Source organism: Hyalella azteca, unplaced genomic scaffold (assembly GCF_000764305.2).
Source record: "Hyalella azteca isolate HAZT.00-mixed unplaced genomic scaffold, Hazt_2.0.2 contig1557, whole genome shotgun sequence".
In the NCBI taxonomy this organism is placed as follows: domain Eukaryota; kingdom Metazoa; phylum Arthropoda; class Malacostraca; order Amphipoda; family Hyalellidae; genus Hyalella; species Hyalella azteca.
In genome coordinates, this window is record NW_025931866.1 from 483318 (window position 1) to 498482 (window position 15165).

A 15165-nucleotide genomic window follows, 5' to 3' on the forward strand; every position below is an offset into this window, starting at 1 on the left:
GGCACGGTCACTTCTGCATTCCCATGCACCCTCCCCTCTCTCAACCCTCCAGTCCTCAAGACCCCACTCATATCATCCTCCTCTCCCTCAGGCTTCAACCTCTACACTTTCTCTAAATATCTCTTCACCTTCTCAAACATAACTACCATTGCTCCCTCAGACAGACCCAAAATCATTGCAATTCACTCTTCGTTCATTCGTTCTCATACCCCACTCCTTTAATCTCACCTCAGTTATTCAGAATCACCTCCATTATATGTACTGTCGCTCTCTCATACGCTACCCATGTCATCAAAAAGTGCCAGTTTCCTTTTTATCCTTATCACACATAAAACTTTCGTCTTCCTTCCTCTCATTCCACCTGTTTGTACGTACATTTACACCAAGCGCCCCTGCCCTCACACAAAACAGAAGGTTCCCATCACTACTACCATCATACATACATTCATATTTTGGCATTGCTTTCATCTGATACAGCATTAGATTATTTTTTCCCTCCATTCCTTGCTTCAACACCTTCAGCCCATAGCATGTCATTCGCTTATTTATTTCTCTTTTCCACTTTTTCTTCAGCCCACTCTATCGCAGCTGCACCCCGCACTGTCACCACCCATTAGTACTTTGGCACAGCTGGCCCTTAGCGCATCCATGCTTCATGCATACTACGTTAACGTACTACTGCACGACATCTGCGTGCCCATTTGCTCATCCTTATGGTCCACTTATACACCTTTCGTGCCAAACGTTCATCATCCATTTGTTCCAGTCTCACTTTATACCTCGAAACTGTTCTCATTCTTCTCTCCTTAAAAGTACTCGATCCCTTATCCTCTCACAGTGCTCCTACTGCAGTCCACCTGGGGGCTCCTAGTGCCAATCTTACCATTCTATTCTGAACCATTTCAGTTTATCTAGCTCACCATCACGATATGCTATAGCAGCCAATCCATACATAATACTGTACTATAGGAACTGCCACACTCTTTCACACTACCCTCAATTCTCCATACTTCCTCTCTCACTTTTACTGCACTTCCGAGTATACCAACCATTGATTCGCCTTATTAATGTCGCATTTAGGAAAAATACTAACGCGAAATGTTACGAAGGAAAACTTCTCGTCAACTCAGAGGATTTCCCGGGAAGTTGGAAACAGCACTGACGCCTTGCTTCAAATTGGACGCGTCTTGTATGGTTGGAGGTCGCTCCAACCGTTTCGCGCCCATATTTCGCTACAATCATGTGCTATTCGTGTATAATTATACAATTATACTTAAAATTTTTGTGGATAATTCAGAGTATGAGAGGAGAACATTTTTTATGAGATTAGCTAGCCTGTGTCGTGTTAAAGTAAAATAAACTTATACACACAAGTTTACTGCGAACGCCATTTTGGCAAATCTGAATCCAAAGATCTTTATTGGCCTGTCAGAATTCAAGTGTGAAAAATCGAATGCCTGATGGCTCTATTGTAACGATCGCAATGAATATTTTATTGATTCGTCATTGATTAGCAGCAAATCTGTTCATTCGTCTTATATTCATCATGCTTGCTTGACATGTTTTCCCGCTGTGGATTTTGGAGTCAGCTTGATCAGGTCATTCAAGTGGTTCTGTGCCAATGGAGTAAATGTTCATTGAAGTATTAATCCTTGGACCTCACGGAATTGGGGCTACCTTTAGGCGGCTACATTACTAAAGAAATAGAATTAACTAATCGAGTCCGCGACACTTGAATTAACGGTTATTTCTTCTCTCATATAGCCCTCCTGGTCTACACACACTCCCAAGTACCTAGACTCGTTGTCCCAACAATCTCATTCCCTCACAACAGCCACACTCTGCCCTTTAGTTGGATTCCGGTCTCCACAATTATCCGTCTATTAAAAAAGATTGTCGGCGTGATCCATACGTAGATAAATTGCTGCTTGTTTTGTACCTCTTGATTCTTGATGACACTAGAAGCCCTAATTTTTAACGACTCCGTGGAGACCCAAATAGCCAGATAAACTTTACAAAAATTATCGATTAACAATTTCAAACATATACAAACTGTAAACATTGTATAGATAGAGTTTCCATATGGAAACTTACAGCGAATAGATGAAATTTAAACTGAAGCTCTAAAAGTAGAATCTCACCTTAAAATCACTCTCAGACACATAAGCGAGCGCGAGCGTCCTTTGTATCTTGAGACCGTGAGCGATTTTTAGATTTTTGACTCTACCTCAGGCGTCACAGATTGACGGGTATTGGAATCACTGTACACGTTTTAACACAAACCTTGTCTTAAACCCTTGATATTGTATACCGTTAAGTTCATAATGCTACTTGACCCATTTATGTGATGTTTATGTTTTAATCTGCTTAGTGTAAATTTGGTCTTTCCTTTGATTTCAGTCGAACTCTTAAAGTGTTGAGCTAATGATGGCCATAACGTTCACGTTCTCGATGAAAACATGGCGAGATTTACTTGGGATTTTCATCGCTTTTCAATTCTCGATCCTGCTAAAAGTGATAGCTTATCCAAGTTGCTGGAGGCAAGTTTTTAGGTTACGGCATCATTTCTAATTGATCGAAGCGCCTAACATATATAATATGTATATCGGTTATTATTTCATAATTATTATGAACCATATTGGAACACCGACGTCTGTAAAATACACAATCATTGGATTTCTAACAATCAAAAATGAAATAAGTGATGTTCAGACTAGGATTGTATTATTATCTGTTTTCTTGCTTTGAAGAAGACATATATATGCAATTAATTGTGGTAATTTGATAAGCATACCGAGTCTATGAAAACGTACTAGTTCTTAAGCGAAAACTGAATTAAGATTATTTACATAGATTCGTTTTAGTATGGTATAACTGTTGAAAGTACATTCGAACGGAGGCTACGAAGCCAAATGTATTATTAAAGCAAATAATTCAGTTAGCGCTACAAAGTGGGAAGAATCAATATATATAAATAGAAAAATTCATTGGATGACTGAAATATTTTCAAACTTACATATTTCATGACTATTGAAGACGACTCGGTATATATAAAAAATGCCGAAAATTTATCGTTATCCTAGATGATTCTGAAAATCCTAGAGAACCTAAATTTTCTGGCATAAGAATACTTATTTAATTGGAACTAATGCAGGTCGTGAATTGCCGCGCTCGTCCACTCTTCATCTCTTGGTGCCCCACTGCCTAAAGGTCGAAGGCATAACAGCCAGTATTTGGATAAAAATAAGCCTGAATTGTTTTCGAAACTTATTACGAGAGTTGATTTCATTTACTTCTTAACGAATTAGTGCTTTTGAAATTGATAACAAAATTTGTTACTGTCGCGTTTAGAAAAAATATTAAGCGCGAAATGTTTCCAAAAAGCAAACACACGCCAACTCAGAGGGTTTTCGCTCGGAAATTGGAAACAACAGAACCTGATTCAAAAATCGGACGTGTCATTGTGGCTTGAGAATCCCGTGCCGAGGATGAAGAAGTCATATATTTGCAATTAATTGTGGTAATTTGATAAGCATACCGAGTCTATGAAAACGTACTAGTTCTTAAGCGAAAACTGAATTAAGATTATTTACGTAGGTTCGTTTTAGTATGGTATAACTGTTAAAAGTACATTGGAACGGAGGCTACGAAGCCAAATGTATTATTAAAGCAAATAATTTAGTTAGCGCTACAAAGTGGGAAGAATCAATATATATAAATAGAAAAATTCATTGGATGACTGAAATATTTTCAAACTTACATATTTCATGACTATTGAAGACGACTCGGTATATATGAAAAATGCCGAAAATTTATCGTTATCCTAGATGATTCTGAAAATCCTAGAGAACCTAAATTTTCTGGCATAAGAATACTTATTTAATTGAATCTAATGCAGGTCGTGAATTGCCGCGCTCGTCCCGTCACTCTTCATCTCTAGGTGCCCCACTGCCAAAAGGTCGAAGGCATTACCGGTCGGACACTTCAGCGGACTCGCTTCGCATTACAGCCAGTATTTGGATCAAAATAAGCCTGAATTGTTTTCGAAACTTATTACGAGAGTTGATCTCATTTATTTCTTAACGACTTATTGCTTTTGAAATTGAGAACAGAATTTGTTACTGTCGCGTTTAGAAAAAATATTGAACGCGAAATGTTTCCGATAAGCAAACACGCCAACTCAGAGGGTTTTCGCTCGGAAATTGGAAACAACCGACCCCGATTAAAAAATCCGACGCGTCGTTGTGGCTTGAGAATCCCGCGCGGAGGTTCTAACTGTTGTTTGCTCCCATATTTTCCTTATAGAAACGTGCAGAAGGAATTAGTGCCTAATTTTAATATTAAGTTCAAATTTTTGTGTATAACGCACAGCATGAATGGAAAACACTTGCTGAGATTAGCTAGCCTTATCTCTTTGTAAATTGGGAAGTTTGTGCGTGGCTATGAACGCCATGTGCAAATGTGCAACCAAAGTTCGTATGACTGACTAGTGTATTAGCCTGCCAGAATTCAAGTGTGGAAAAGTTGAGTTAATCTGTATGCCTGATTCAGACCAATATTGCTCTATTTTAACGATTGCAATGGATTATTCGATTAGTCAGTAATTAGCTGCCCATCTATTTCATTTATCTCACTCATGTTTGACATGCCTGACTGATAATGATATGTTTCTCTTTGTGAAGTTTTAGTCTTCTTGATCAGGTCATTCTTTATGTGTCTATAAAGTAAATAAGGCGTAGTAGCTTACACTTACATTTGCATTTCTCGGATAGATGCAGTCTGAATAGTTAGAATGATTAAAGTTAATTGAGTAATTCACTCCGGTCAGTCCGGTGACGTGCCATCATGCTGAGATCATGATTTAACTGTGGATCAGAATTTTATTGACAAGATTAAGTTGCTCGCTGTTTTCTAGAATATATAATAACCTATTCATTCGGCTATTCTTCTTTACGCAGGTATTGAAAAATTATTCACATCTAGGTCAGTTTGTCTTAGTGCATTTCTCGAGTCGCCAAGAAAACGTGAGTAACCCCAATGTTTTGACCAGGATTTCATTTCTAAATGTGATAACATTGACCGAAAGCCAGTTTCTTGATCAGGCCGATCTGAGGCCAGTATTGCACCCGAGATTAATAGCACTAGTTATCTGTTTTAAGAACTGATTTTTGCCTTTAGGATATATGATTGCATTAGCCTAAGCGGTTAGGTGTCACGATGTTTGCTACCTATTGTGTCCTAGACTTTGCCTTATTCTGCGGATATTATCATTGACGACATTGAAAAATGAAAATATTTCAGCACATGTTGATTTATGTATAGGTTTTGAAACACAACTCTTTAACTCGATAATTATTGAATTAGGCTGTTGCATGCTCACTCTGTCAGATTAATTTTATGTTAAAGGTGTTTTCAATTTTTAAAATTGATATTTTTCTGAGCAGTAAATAGTGGACCATGTCCCTCTGAATTTTCTTAGGGCAATAAATTTATTATCAGATTCCCATTTGCACTTGATATTTAGTTACATGTCAGGCTGTCTACTGTAACTCCCTTTGATTGTGTTAGCAGTTACTGCGTCACTTCCGTGACGCCATTATCGTACGCCTATATAAGCTCTTCGAGCAGACCTTCAGTCAGTCTAGTAGGCAGTCACAGGCGAGAGCGAGACGTAGTAAAGCCATCATCATGTAGTCCACAGGACCCTGCCAGACTCCGGCGTTGAGTAGCCTCCGTTGTTAGAGTAACCATCTAAAACCTACCGTGTGTACTTACCACCAAGCTTCCTTGTATTCCTATCTAGTTCGTAAATATAGTACTAAGCAATTCGCCTCTCAATCAACCTGCCGCTTATTTGGACCCTAGATACGAACCCTTGGACCCTCAACTCCAATAAACCTAAGATCATCCGGTTATTAATCAATACTGAACTTTGATATAATTATATATTATCTGGCCAGTCAAGCCAAAACAATCCTGACAAATTGGCGCCCGAACAGGGACGAAATACCGAATGTGCAAACAAGTTCTAACGAAATCCCGAATGTGTAGGTTTTATGTTCGGCGGAATTTTATTCCGTGACAGTTGCGTATCCGATTGTCCGAACAAATTATCACCACAAATTAGGTGAGCTGAGAGCTTGAAACCGATCAACAAATTTAGCGCTCATATTAACTGTTAACTTGGAGTCACGCTCTACGCTATATATAAAATGGAATCAATCAGTTTCTTCTCTATTCGGGGGTAGGCGAGAAAATTGAAAATTAAATTCAAAAATAAATGCTATGAACATCACTCAGCCTTGTGAATGGGGCGAATGTCGGTTTGCAACTCAGACTATTGCTAAGAATCTAAGTTTTTGGTAACGTGTCAATATTGGCCCGTCGACACGATGCAGCACTAGCCAGTTCTGAAGTGTGTGCTTTTAAGAACTTTCAACTGATAAATTTAGCATCCAAACTCCAATGCTATTAATTCTCTGCTTTTCACATTGTGTTGTCAACGCTGATTTTATGTCATTCGTTCTATTGCGTGTTTCCATCCATTTATACGCGTACGAAAAATAACTGATATTCTTATTAAGGAGCTGCAGCACGCACTGAATTCATCCGTTAACCGCTACCAGGTTATTTGCAATGATGGGAGGAATTGTTGAAAAAAATATTATAAACAGAAAGTGAGAGTAAAAATTCTTAAAGATCGAAATCACGTCTTAGCACAGTAAAGATCTCCTTCTAAACGAGTTTTTCTTGGGGTAATCTTGTGCAAGGAAATTACAAGCATCGCTAGTTGTAGTATGGTCTTTAAAATGAAACAAGAATAAAACTTGCAAGTAATTTTTCACACGCTTCAAAAACACAACGTACGGTATTCATTTAATTTTCCTTGTGGTCTCCAGTTCGACATTCCAGCCGGTGGTTGTAACCCCATCAGCTGTAAAATCAAGAATTTAGAACTGAGTCAATTTATTCCGGCAGACTGAAAGATCTGTTTAGTACAGGCTTACAAAACATGTATAATGTGTACAATACACAAGTAACTGTAGACATGAAAATTATAGGCATATATCTGGCCAATTTACAAAAGAACCAAATTAACACCTAACCTCATCGGGCTAGAATTGCTTACAAAATAGAAGTTTACTCTACGAGTGCCACACAACGAAGTTGCATATTTCTTATTTATCTCGATTGCCGCAGAAACATTTTTGCGTAAAATATTTTCAAACATTCAGTGAATTTCTTAAACATGATTACGAATTCTCTGGAACATGTTGACTTATCCATATATCACAATTAACATCGTAAAGGACGCACCCGTTCTTCTCAAGTTTCAACTCCTACCTGCAAGTGGGTATGGCCTCGGTGGTGAAAGTAGCCTTATAGCCTCTGTATTTGTTTTCCTTGCCAAATTTAGTGTAGTCATTGTTCATGTAATGAAGGATGAGCTCCGACTTGTCACTTTTGAAGGCTGTTCCTTTCTCAATTTCTTCGCCACAAAATCTAATAAATCACGTAAAGTTTAATACAGCGTTCATAATGCAGACCAAAATAATAATTTCTAATCCTTCATGTTTATTTATTGAAATTTTTTTCATTTGTTAACACAGGGAATTTTTCATACTTTAATCGTGATCAACTGATGAAAATTCAAGCTATGTTGATATTACACGCAGCAGGCAATAAGTAAATGAATGAGTTAATGAATTTGCTTCATTCATACGCGAATCAAAAACCATGACACAACAAGCCATACATTTTCCCCTCCGGCACGGAGACGTCGGAGCGGATCTCGAGGTAGCTGAAGCCGCAGCGATTCTTGCTGGCACTGCGCGGCTCTATTTGGAAGTCTTGGAACGTCACCACCGCTCGCTGGCACTTCTCAGCACGGAAAACCTGCGTGTACTGCGTTTCTGGAAAAATTAAATTATGTAGGAGTTATCGTACTTTGTTCATACAGTTACTCGATAGAACTTTGACGGCATAGAAATAATAATTTTTTGTGCATGCAGTTGCTCGACAGAACACAGACATTATAGAAATAATCAATTTTTTGTGCATACAGTAGCTCGATAGAACACAGACAGTATAAAAATAATCAATTTTTGGGTCATACAGTTGCTCGATAGAACACAGACAGGATAGAAATAATCAATTTTTAGGGCATACATTTGCTCGATAGAACTCAGACATTCTTGTTATTCGTTATCATGCTGGTTGTTATTCGTTAGAAGAACGAATAACAAGAACACATTCTTGTTATTTTTTCGTCAGTTTACTGACAAAATGCTCGCTGAAAATATGCAACGACGTCTCATTAATTATGTTCATAGTCACACTACCAACCCACGAGGTATTCTCTAGTCGAATCAACGCTGAAACAACCGCCATTCAGGACATTTGAACCACGTTAAAAACTGATTCAGAAGGAAAGCAGCCTCACCGTTACTTTTTTACTTATATTTCCATGATACTCACTACTCATTAAGTTGAAGCACCATGAAAAATTGTCAATTAAACTTTTCCAATCAAAACAATCGCCAAGAATTACATACTGGTCGATGGCGCCTTGTCGGGGTAGCCAGGAGAGACGACCTCTGCACCAGAGGTTGAGATGACGGAAGTGTACGGAGAGAACTGCTTTATCAGAGCATCTGTGTTGAAATGTGAGTGTTCAGCGACGATAATGTAAACGATAGATCAAAATTGTTTGCAAGGTGATGCGTCTATCATGTCTGCATCAGGTCAAATTTTATTGAAAGTTGAGAATTTATTTTCATGGTTGCTTGATCATCTACATTCTATAACATCCAAATATATGATAGGTGTTTAAGATATCCCAGCAGTTTGCATGTCAAAACATTAGAGCCTGGCCTCGAGTCACAGCAGAGAATAATAAATAGAAACAGGAAAATATGAGTATCACTGTGATAGAAATAACGGATATACTGATGACCTTCCACCGAAGCGTAAACACAATTTCCCAGCTCAAGAAAGGTGAAGAGGACAAATGAAAACATGACCTTATCAGCCATGCATGGTGTTCAACAGGCCTAACCTATACAGCAGTGCTTGGTGTTCAACAGGTCTCGCCTGTGCAGTTGTACATGGTGTTCAACAGGCCTCACCTATGCAGCCATACATGGTGTTCATGAGCTTGGCGTTCCAGTGCGCAATTTTATTGCCCTCTCCCATGAGAGTTTGAAAACGAACATCTTTAGCGAGCATCACGCGTTTGCCGTCAATGCCATAACTCTGTTGGAGTTAAAAGCAGAGTGAAAATTACTTAAGACAGCATGTAAGAAAATGCTTAGCAACACTACATATATATAAATTTATTGCCAAAAATAAATAAATAACTTAACCTGGCTGGACCTAGCCCCTCTAGAAAGGCCTCCAGCAACGTAAAGAAGGGTTTTATTCACACCTAACCCTAACTCTAACCATAACCTAACGAGGTTGGCTTTTTTTATGTCCGGTAGTGTAGTTCATTTATTTTCGCGTCCAGTTTCTAAGTACGAACTAATTGCAGAGTACACAATCCGACGCGATTTTGTCCGGGTTTCCTACCATATCAGGTAATGTTACCGATTGTTTCCGGTTATTGTTAGACTTATATACCTCTTATATATAATTATTGAGGGTATAAGAATAATTATCATAATTATAATTAATTATAAGAGGTATTTGTATAAGAGGTATAAGAGGTATTTGTCACTCGCATCTGATCCCGCAATCAGTTAGTGTGTGCCTCACCCCCCGCTGATTCTTTTGGGTCCAAAATTGTGCATGTATGACTCACCCGGTCGTGGTACTGCATGAGAGAGTAGTAGTCGTAAGGGACTTCGAAGTTGATGGTCGGAGCTTTATCATAATTGTGTTTCATGCCAGGCTCAATGTTAGCCATGTACACAATGATGTTGTCGTCCCTGAAAATAAAATCTCAGTAAATTACGTATACTTGAGCAACACAACCTATACCATATAATCAATATGGAATATTATTATTAAAAACATCGATAGTGTTTGCCATCGCAAACACTTTTTAGAGTTCATACGAAAAATAATTTTATGATAAATGAAGATTTCAATAATTTTAAATAGAATTCACACATATTAATTTCTGGGATTTGTCTACCAATAAGATTCAAAATTAAACTCGTGACTATGTCAGATATTCAAGATTCAGCACATGTTTGATTCAATAATTTAAATGCAATTGTATTGAGTTGATTAATAAAATTGTGAAGTAATAAAAAGAAAATGCGCGTCCGCCTCACTCAGAATTCACATCGAAACAAGTGAATAATAAAATAACGAAAAAATTACAGTGCCAAAATGTATTGCCAAAAATAGAGTTCATTCTGAAAGACATCCACGAAAATGTGAAGTACAAGTAATTGTTCAATCAGTGTAGTAGTGAAGTGAGTTTGTGGTAACATACTTTCGTGTGCGAGATTTTTCGTTGCGTCTTTTATAGGTTTTGGCTTAAATTGAGCAATGAGAAGCTTGACATGGAATCTCAGTAAAGGAAGATTGAGAGTCAATGAATTCAGTGGAAGTCAGTGACATGAGTGGTGAAATTCGGTGAAAGAAAACAAAGCGTAGTAGTGATACTTTTCAAGGCATCTTATTTTAAGCCTGCGTTTACTAGGAGTCTAGGTATTATTGTTTTTGATGACGCTTTAATTATTATCTGCCCTATTTTACTAATTACTAGCTCATGTGGTTGTTTTCAACTTGCGTGCTAATCATACAGTTTGCCTTTAGGATATATGATTGCATTAGCCTAAGCCAGTGGTTCCCAAACTTTTTCAGGCTGGCGCCCCCTTTGGCCCCCTAGTGAATTTCTAGCGCCCCCCACAGACATACGCCACTTTCTTGAAATTTAGTACGCTGAAATTTTAAAAGATAAAGGTTAACCCCATATCGCCCCCTTTTCGCCCCCCAACCGCCCTCTTCTTCCTTATCGCCCCCCAAAATTTCTCCACCGCCCATGGGGGGGGCGATATCGCCCACTTTGGGAACCACTGGCCTAAGCTAATGAGGGCTGGACAGAGAAGGAAATGCTTTCCGAAAATACTAGGAATACAAGATGACCGTTGATGAGGATCCAGAGAGTACTACCACTTCCGATAGTTTATTGTATAGATTTTATAGTGAAGGTAACTCAGTTAAAGGTTTACGTGCAAGGTGTCTTTTATAATCTTAGGCTTCAAAAGACATTTTTATTCCTTCTGTTCAACCAGTTATTTTATTCTTGGAAGAAAATCAGGAACACTTCATGAATATGGGATAGGACGGATTAGGGCCTAAAGTTCAACGCCGACTCCCATTATACACGTACTGCTCTTCTTTATAATGCCGTGTTGAGTTTCACGCATAACGCGACCAAAATGAACTTTGAAAACAAACAGTCAAATAATATCATAATTAAGGATAAAGTATAATGGGAACATTCGGCGATTGTGGCCCCAAATGGCTTTGTCGCGCGACGGCAGAATGACTGACAGAATTCGGCTATGTGAAAGGGCAGCGGATATCTTCCGCTGCCCGTCAGCGGAAAGAAAAGAATATCTTCTTTTAATTGTGCCAAAAGACCTGCAATGTTGCGCCCAAAAGCAGTGCAGTAAGTTTTTCATCAAGCTTCGAAGGAACAAAATTTCGTGGATGTCATTGTCTAAGATTGAATGGAGAATGTATTTATTACGTTTTTATTAGAAAGAATCTAACGTGACTTCAACCAAATCAGTCAATTTAGTTTAGTATTGCATTTGCCGTCAATGTTTAAAGTAAGTCCTCGTGTAAATTAAAATAAGCGAATACAGTGAATGTTAGGTAATAAGTTAATTGAAATGTTGGTCGTGCGTGTATATTTCGCTTGTAAATACTTATTCAGGAAGCATTTCTAATGGTTAAATTTTATAATGGCCAATTATTTGTTAATGTGACAGAAATTTTACACTCCTATCACTATTTACCTAATATGAACCACTCAGTTCATGCAACTCCACACCTTACATCACGTAATCGTTCATACACTCTCACAAACCTGTCGCTTCGAGCCTGTTCGTGCTTCATCCCCAATGCGTGGCCGATCTCGTGAGTCGGTCCCCTTTCCTGTGAATAAAGCATCATAAACTCACATGTAATCATTAAAAAACTGTCATTATATTGGACTTCGGATAAGCTTTAATTGATGTGCAGATAAATTATTAAAATGCATTTTATATTCAATATATCACTCACTTTACAATACAACAATAAACTCGTGTTCAAGAAATTTTGTGATGCAATACTTGCTTATTAAAATTTAATCTTCCTCATTAAAATGACAAAACCGGGCTAGGTTCAAATTGGTACACATTTGCTGTTATAAGTAAATAATCATCTAGCTCATGAAATAACGTAACTGGATTCTAATCCAGTAGTCAAATCATAAATTCTTTTTCAGTACTCCTAATATTCAAATATATAATAACCAAACGCTAAATTTTAGATATAATGTCATGAAACCAAATTCCCGTTTAGTCTTACAATCGCTTGTAAGTGATTTTCCTTTCAAGAATAAAGCAAGAAATATCTTCAACAATCTTTCGAACATCATCCGGTGCTCATATTGGGACCGTTATTGCTTTTACATTAAACCCTCAACGCAAAATTTAGACAATACCACTAAAATTGCCACTTAACTCGCATAATAATATAATATATACTTATAACTGTTTTGCTGACGGTCGTATCTTGCTGCTTCTTATTCGAAACAATATTGATAACAGATGAAGTATACGAAACATGTACTTAAAAGAATCGATAATTCATCATTCACAACGACACGTACTGCGCAATTTGCGAGGCTGACTTTTGCTGACGGTCGTATCTTGCTGCTTCTTATTCGAAACAATATTGATAACAGATGAAGTATACGAAACATGTACTTAAAAGAATAGGTAATTCATCATTCACAACGGTACGTACTTTGCAATTTGCGAGGCTGACTTTTGTAGATTTGCCCTTCATGTAACCTATTTTGGAGTGACAGGTTTTATCGAGCCAAAACTCCATGTACTCGGAGCGCTCATCCGACTCTGCCATCTTGGAGAACTTGATGCACGTCTTGGCCTCCCAGGCAGCGATCGCCAAGTTTGCAGCAGTCTCGTTTACTTCCGCTGCCGAGTCAAGGTTAACGAAAAAGTTAAAAACGGTTTTAACAGGACAGATATTAGGCTTATTCATCCACCGTGAATGATACAGATAATTTAATGCTCAGTAACACGTTGCATTGTCAAACGTTTACAGTTCTCATTTGCTGGATTTTCTTTCACTATATAAAAAAAGTTCAACGAGAAGTTCATAAAGTTCACGGCAACACATAAAAAATCATATGTTGTATGTTTGTCAAGTTTTGGTGTTTGAGTTTGTATGTTTGAAGCCTGAAAAGAAAGTTTTGTGGTTAAAATAGTACATAAATAAGTGTTTACTTCAAAATAAGGGTTTGTCCATGCCCATCTTTGTTGTCGGACTGTTTAATTTTAAAATTATTAATTGGATTTGGGTTGAACAGATTCTGGGAGGCGTAATTCAAAATGATTTGGGAAAAATAATTCTCAAATTTCATTTATTTGTTCCTGGGCAGCGTAGCATTCGCCTAGCTGCTATTTTAATACGATGGAAAAAATGAAAGAGGACATCAAAACTACAATCAAGACAGTTGATTTTGCAACGCTTCAAGCTCGTAATGACTCACGATCCGATATTTTGTAGAAAATATTCACAACTCCGTCCTTTTTCGGCCAAAGACTTTCCATTGATAGCAAGTTTTTATCAAGAAAACTGTCCCATTGCTCCGCAGAATACAACATGTCGTCCAGCAAGACGGATCCGTCTGCTCGGCGTTGCACATCCTGGAAAACATTTTGAAATTAAATAAAGTGCATCGTTATAATGAAATGAAATATATTTCATTTGCCTGTAAAAATCGCAGTAGTACTGTGTGAAGTTTGCGAAAGTGCACCACTAATTCGAGCTACAATCCCTCGGAAGTTTTTGAAATTGATCCCTCGGAAGTTTCTCATTAATGGACAGTTTGAACGTGAAGCAATATAAATATTTCGAAGTTAATAACAAGGAACTGCACCATTGGAGCGGCATCGATGTTCACCAAGCAGAGGCAGAGCGTCAGGATCGTATGAAGAGTCTCCCGCCGAACCATTTTGAAAACCTTCGCTGCAACTGTTGGAGAAAATAAAGCAATCGGTTAAGGTATTGTCATAGATTTTGAACGTAGTTCATCGCAATAATTTGGGGGTAGAACTACGCAAGTGATCATGCGAAATGAACGATACGATTTTTTGACGAGCAGAAGAATTAGTTCTAAACGTACAATGACAGTCGCCGGTGTTGTTTCTTAACAAATGATATTATTATGTCTCATGAAATCATGTATATATAAAAAGATTATGATATTATAAAAAGATCGACTTTTGTATTTATTATATTATATACAAAATTATATAATATTTAAAAGTATATTATAAAAGACTGACTTTTTGAAAGAAATGTGGAAGAGAGATTACAAGATACCCTTTGTGATAATCTATTGTAAGCATATCAACTATATCATTAAATTTATGTTTCATTCCTGCTGATGTAGATCTTACAAAAATCGTAACTTTCGAACAGCTTGGATGCATAGAAGCTAACTAAATACTAAAATGCAAAGTTTTACTTGCTTGCTACGTTTGTTTTTCTCATTAGTTCATTATTGATGCGTCTGATGAACAAAAAAAAATTTTTATTTGCGGCAGGGGCTTGCACACGCTATTCACCACTTAACTTTCAACGCAGTCAATGTACATTAATTTATTCGTTGCTAAGTTTAGTTGAAACGATTTGTATTGCATGTCGTTCTTCTCCGTAACTCAACTCAGCGCCATAAACATAAACGCGAAAAAGACTTTAGGCGAGATGAGTCACGGGTCAGAAAACTTTTTGTGACCGTGAATACAATGCAATACCGTAATATTATGATATGAAAAATTATTGCCATTTTTACGATAGATTAAGTGATTGAGTTTGAAATGCTGGTCAAATAATTGTTGGGTGGCGAGCCGTGTAGCAGGTTGAACCTAAATTTTGGCTGGTGCATTCCAGGCCAAGTAGAGG

The 15165-nt window shown here is 37.6% G+C and overlaps 1 protein-coding gene across 1 annotated transcript in view; it reads right to left on the reverse strand.

Moving 5' to 3' along the window:
- Positions 1-6821: 6821 nt before the first annotated feature.
- LOC108683186 (blastula protease 10) overlaps positions 6822-15165 on the reverse strand; it is a 31227-nt gene continuing 22883 nt past the window's right edge. Inside the window, exons 9-12 of the mRNA XM_018172479.2 lie at positions 8556-8654; positions 7757-7913; positions 7345-7503; positions 6822-6934 (exon numbers count right to left, since the gene is read on the reverse strand). Of these exons, the coding sequence (XP_018027968.2) occupies positions 6931-6934; positions 7345-7503; positions 7757-7913; positions 8556-8654 (419 nt within the window). The 3' untranslated portion in view covers positions 6822-6930. The remainder of the gene's footprint in view (positions 6935-7344; positions 7504-7756; positions 7914-8555; positions 8655-15165) is intronic.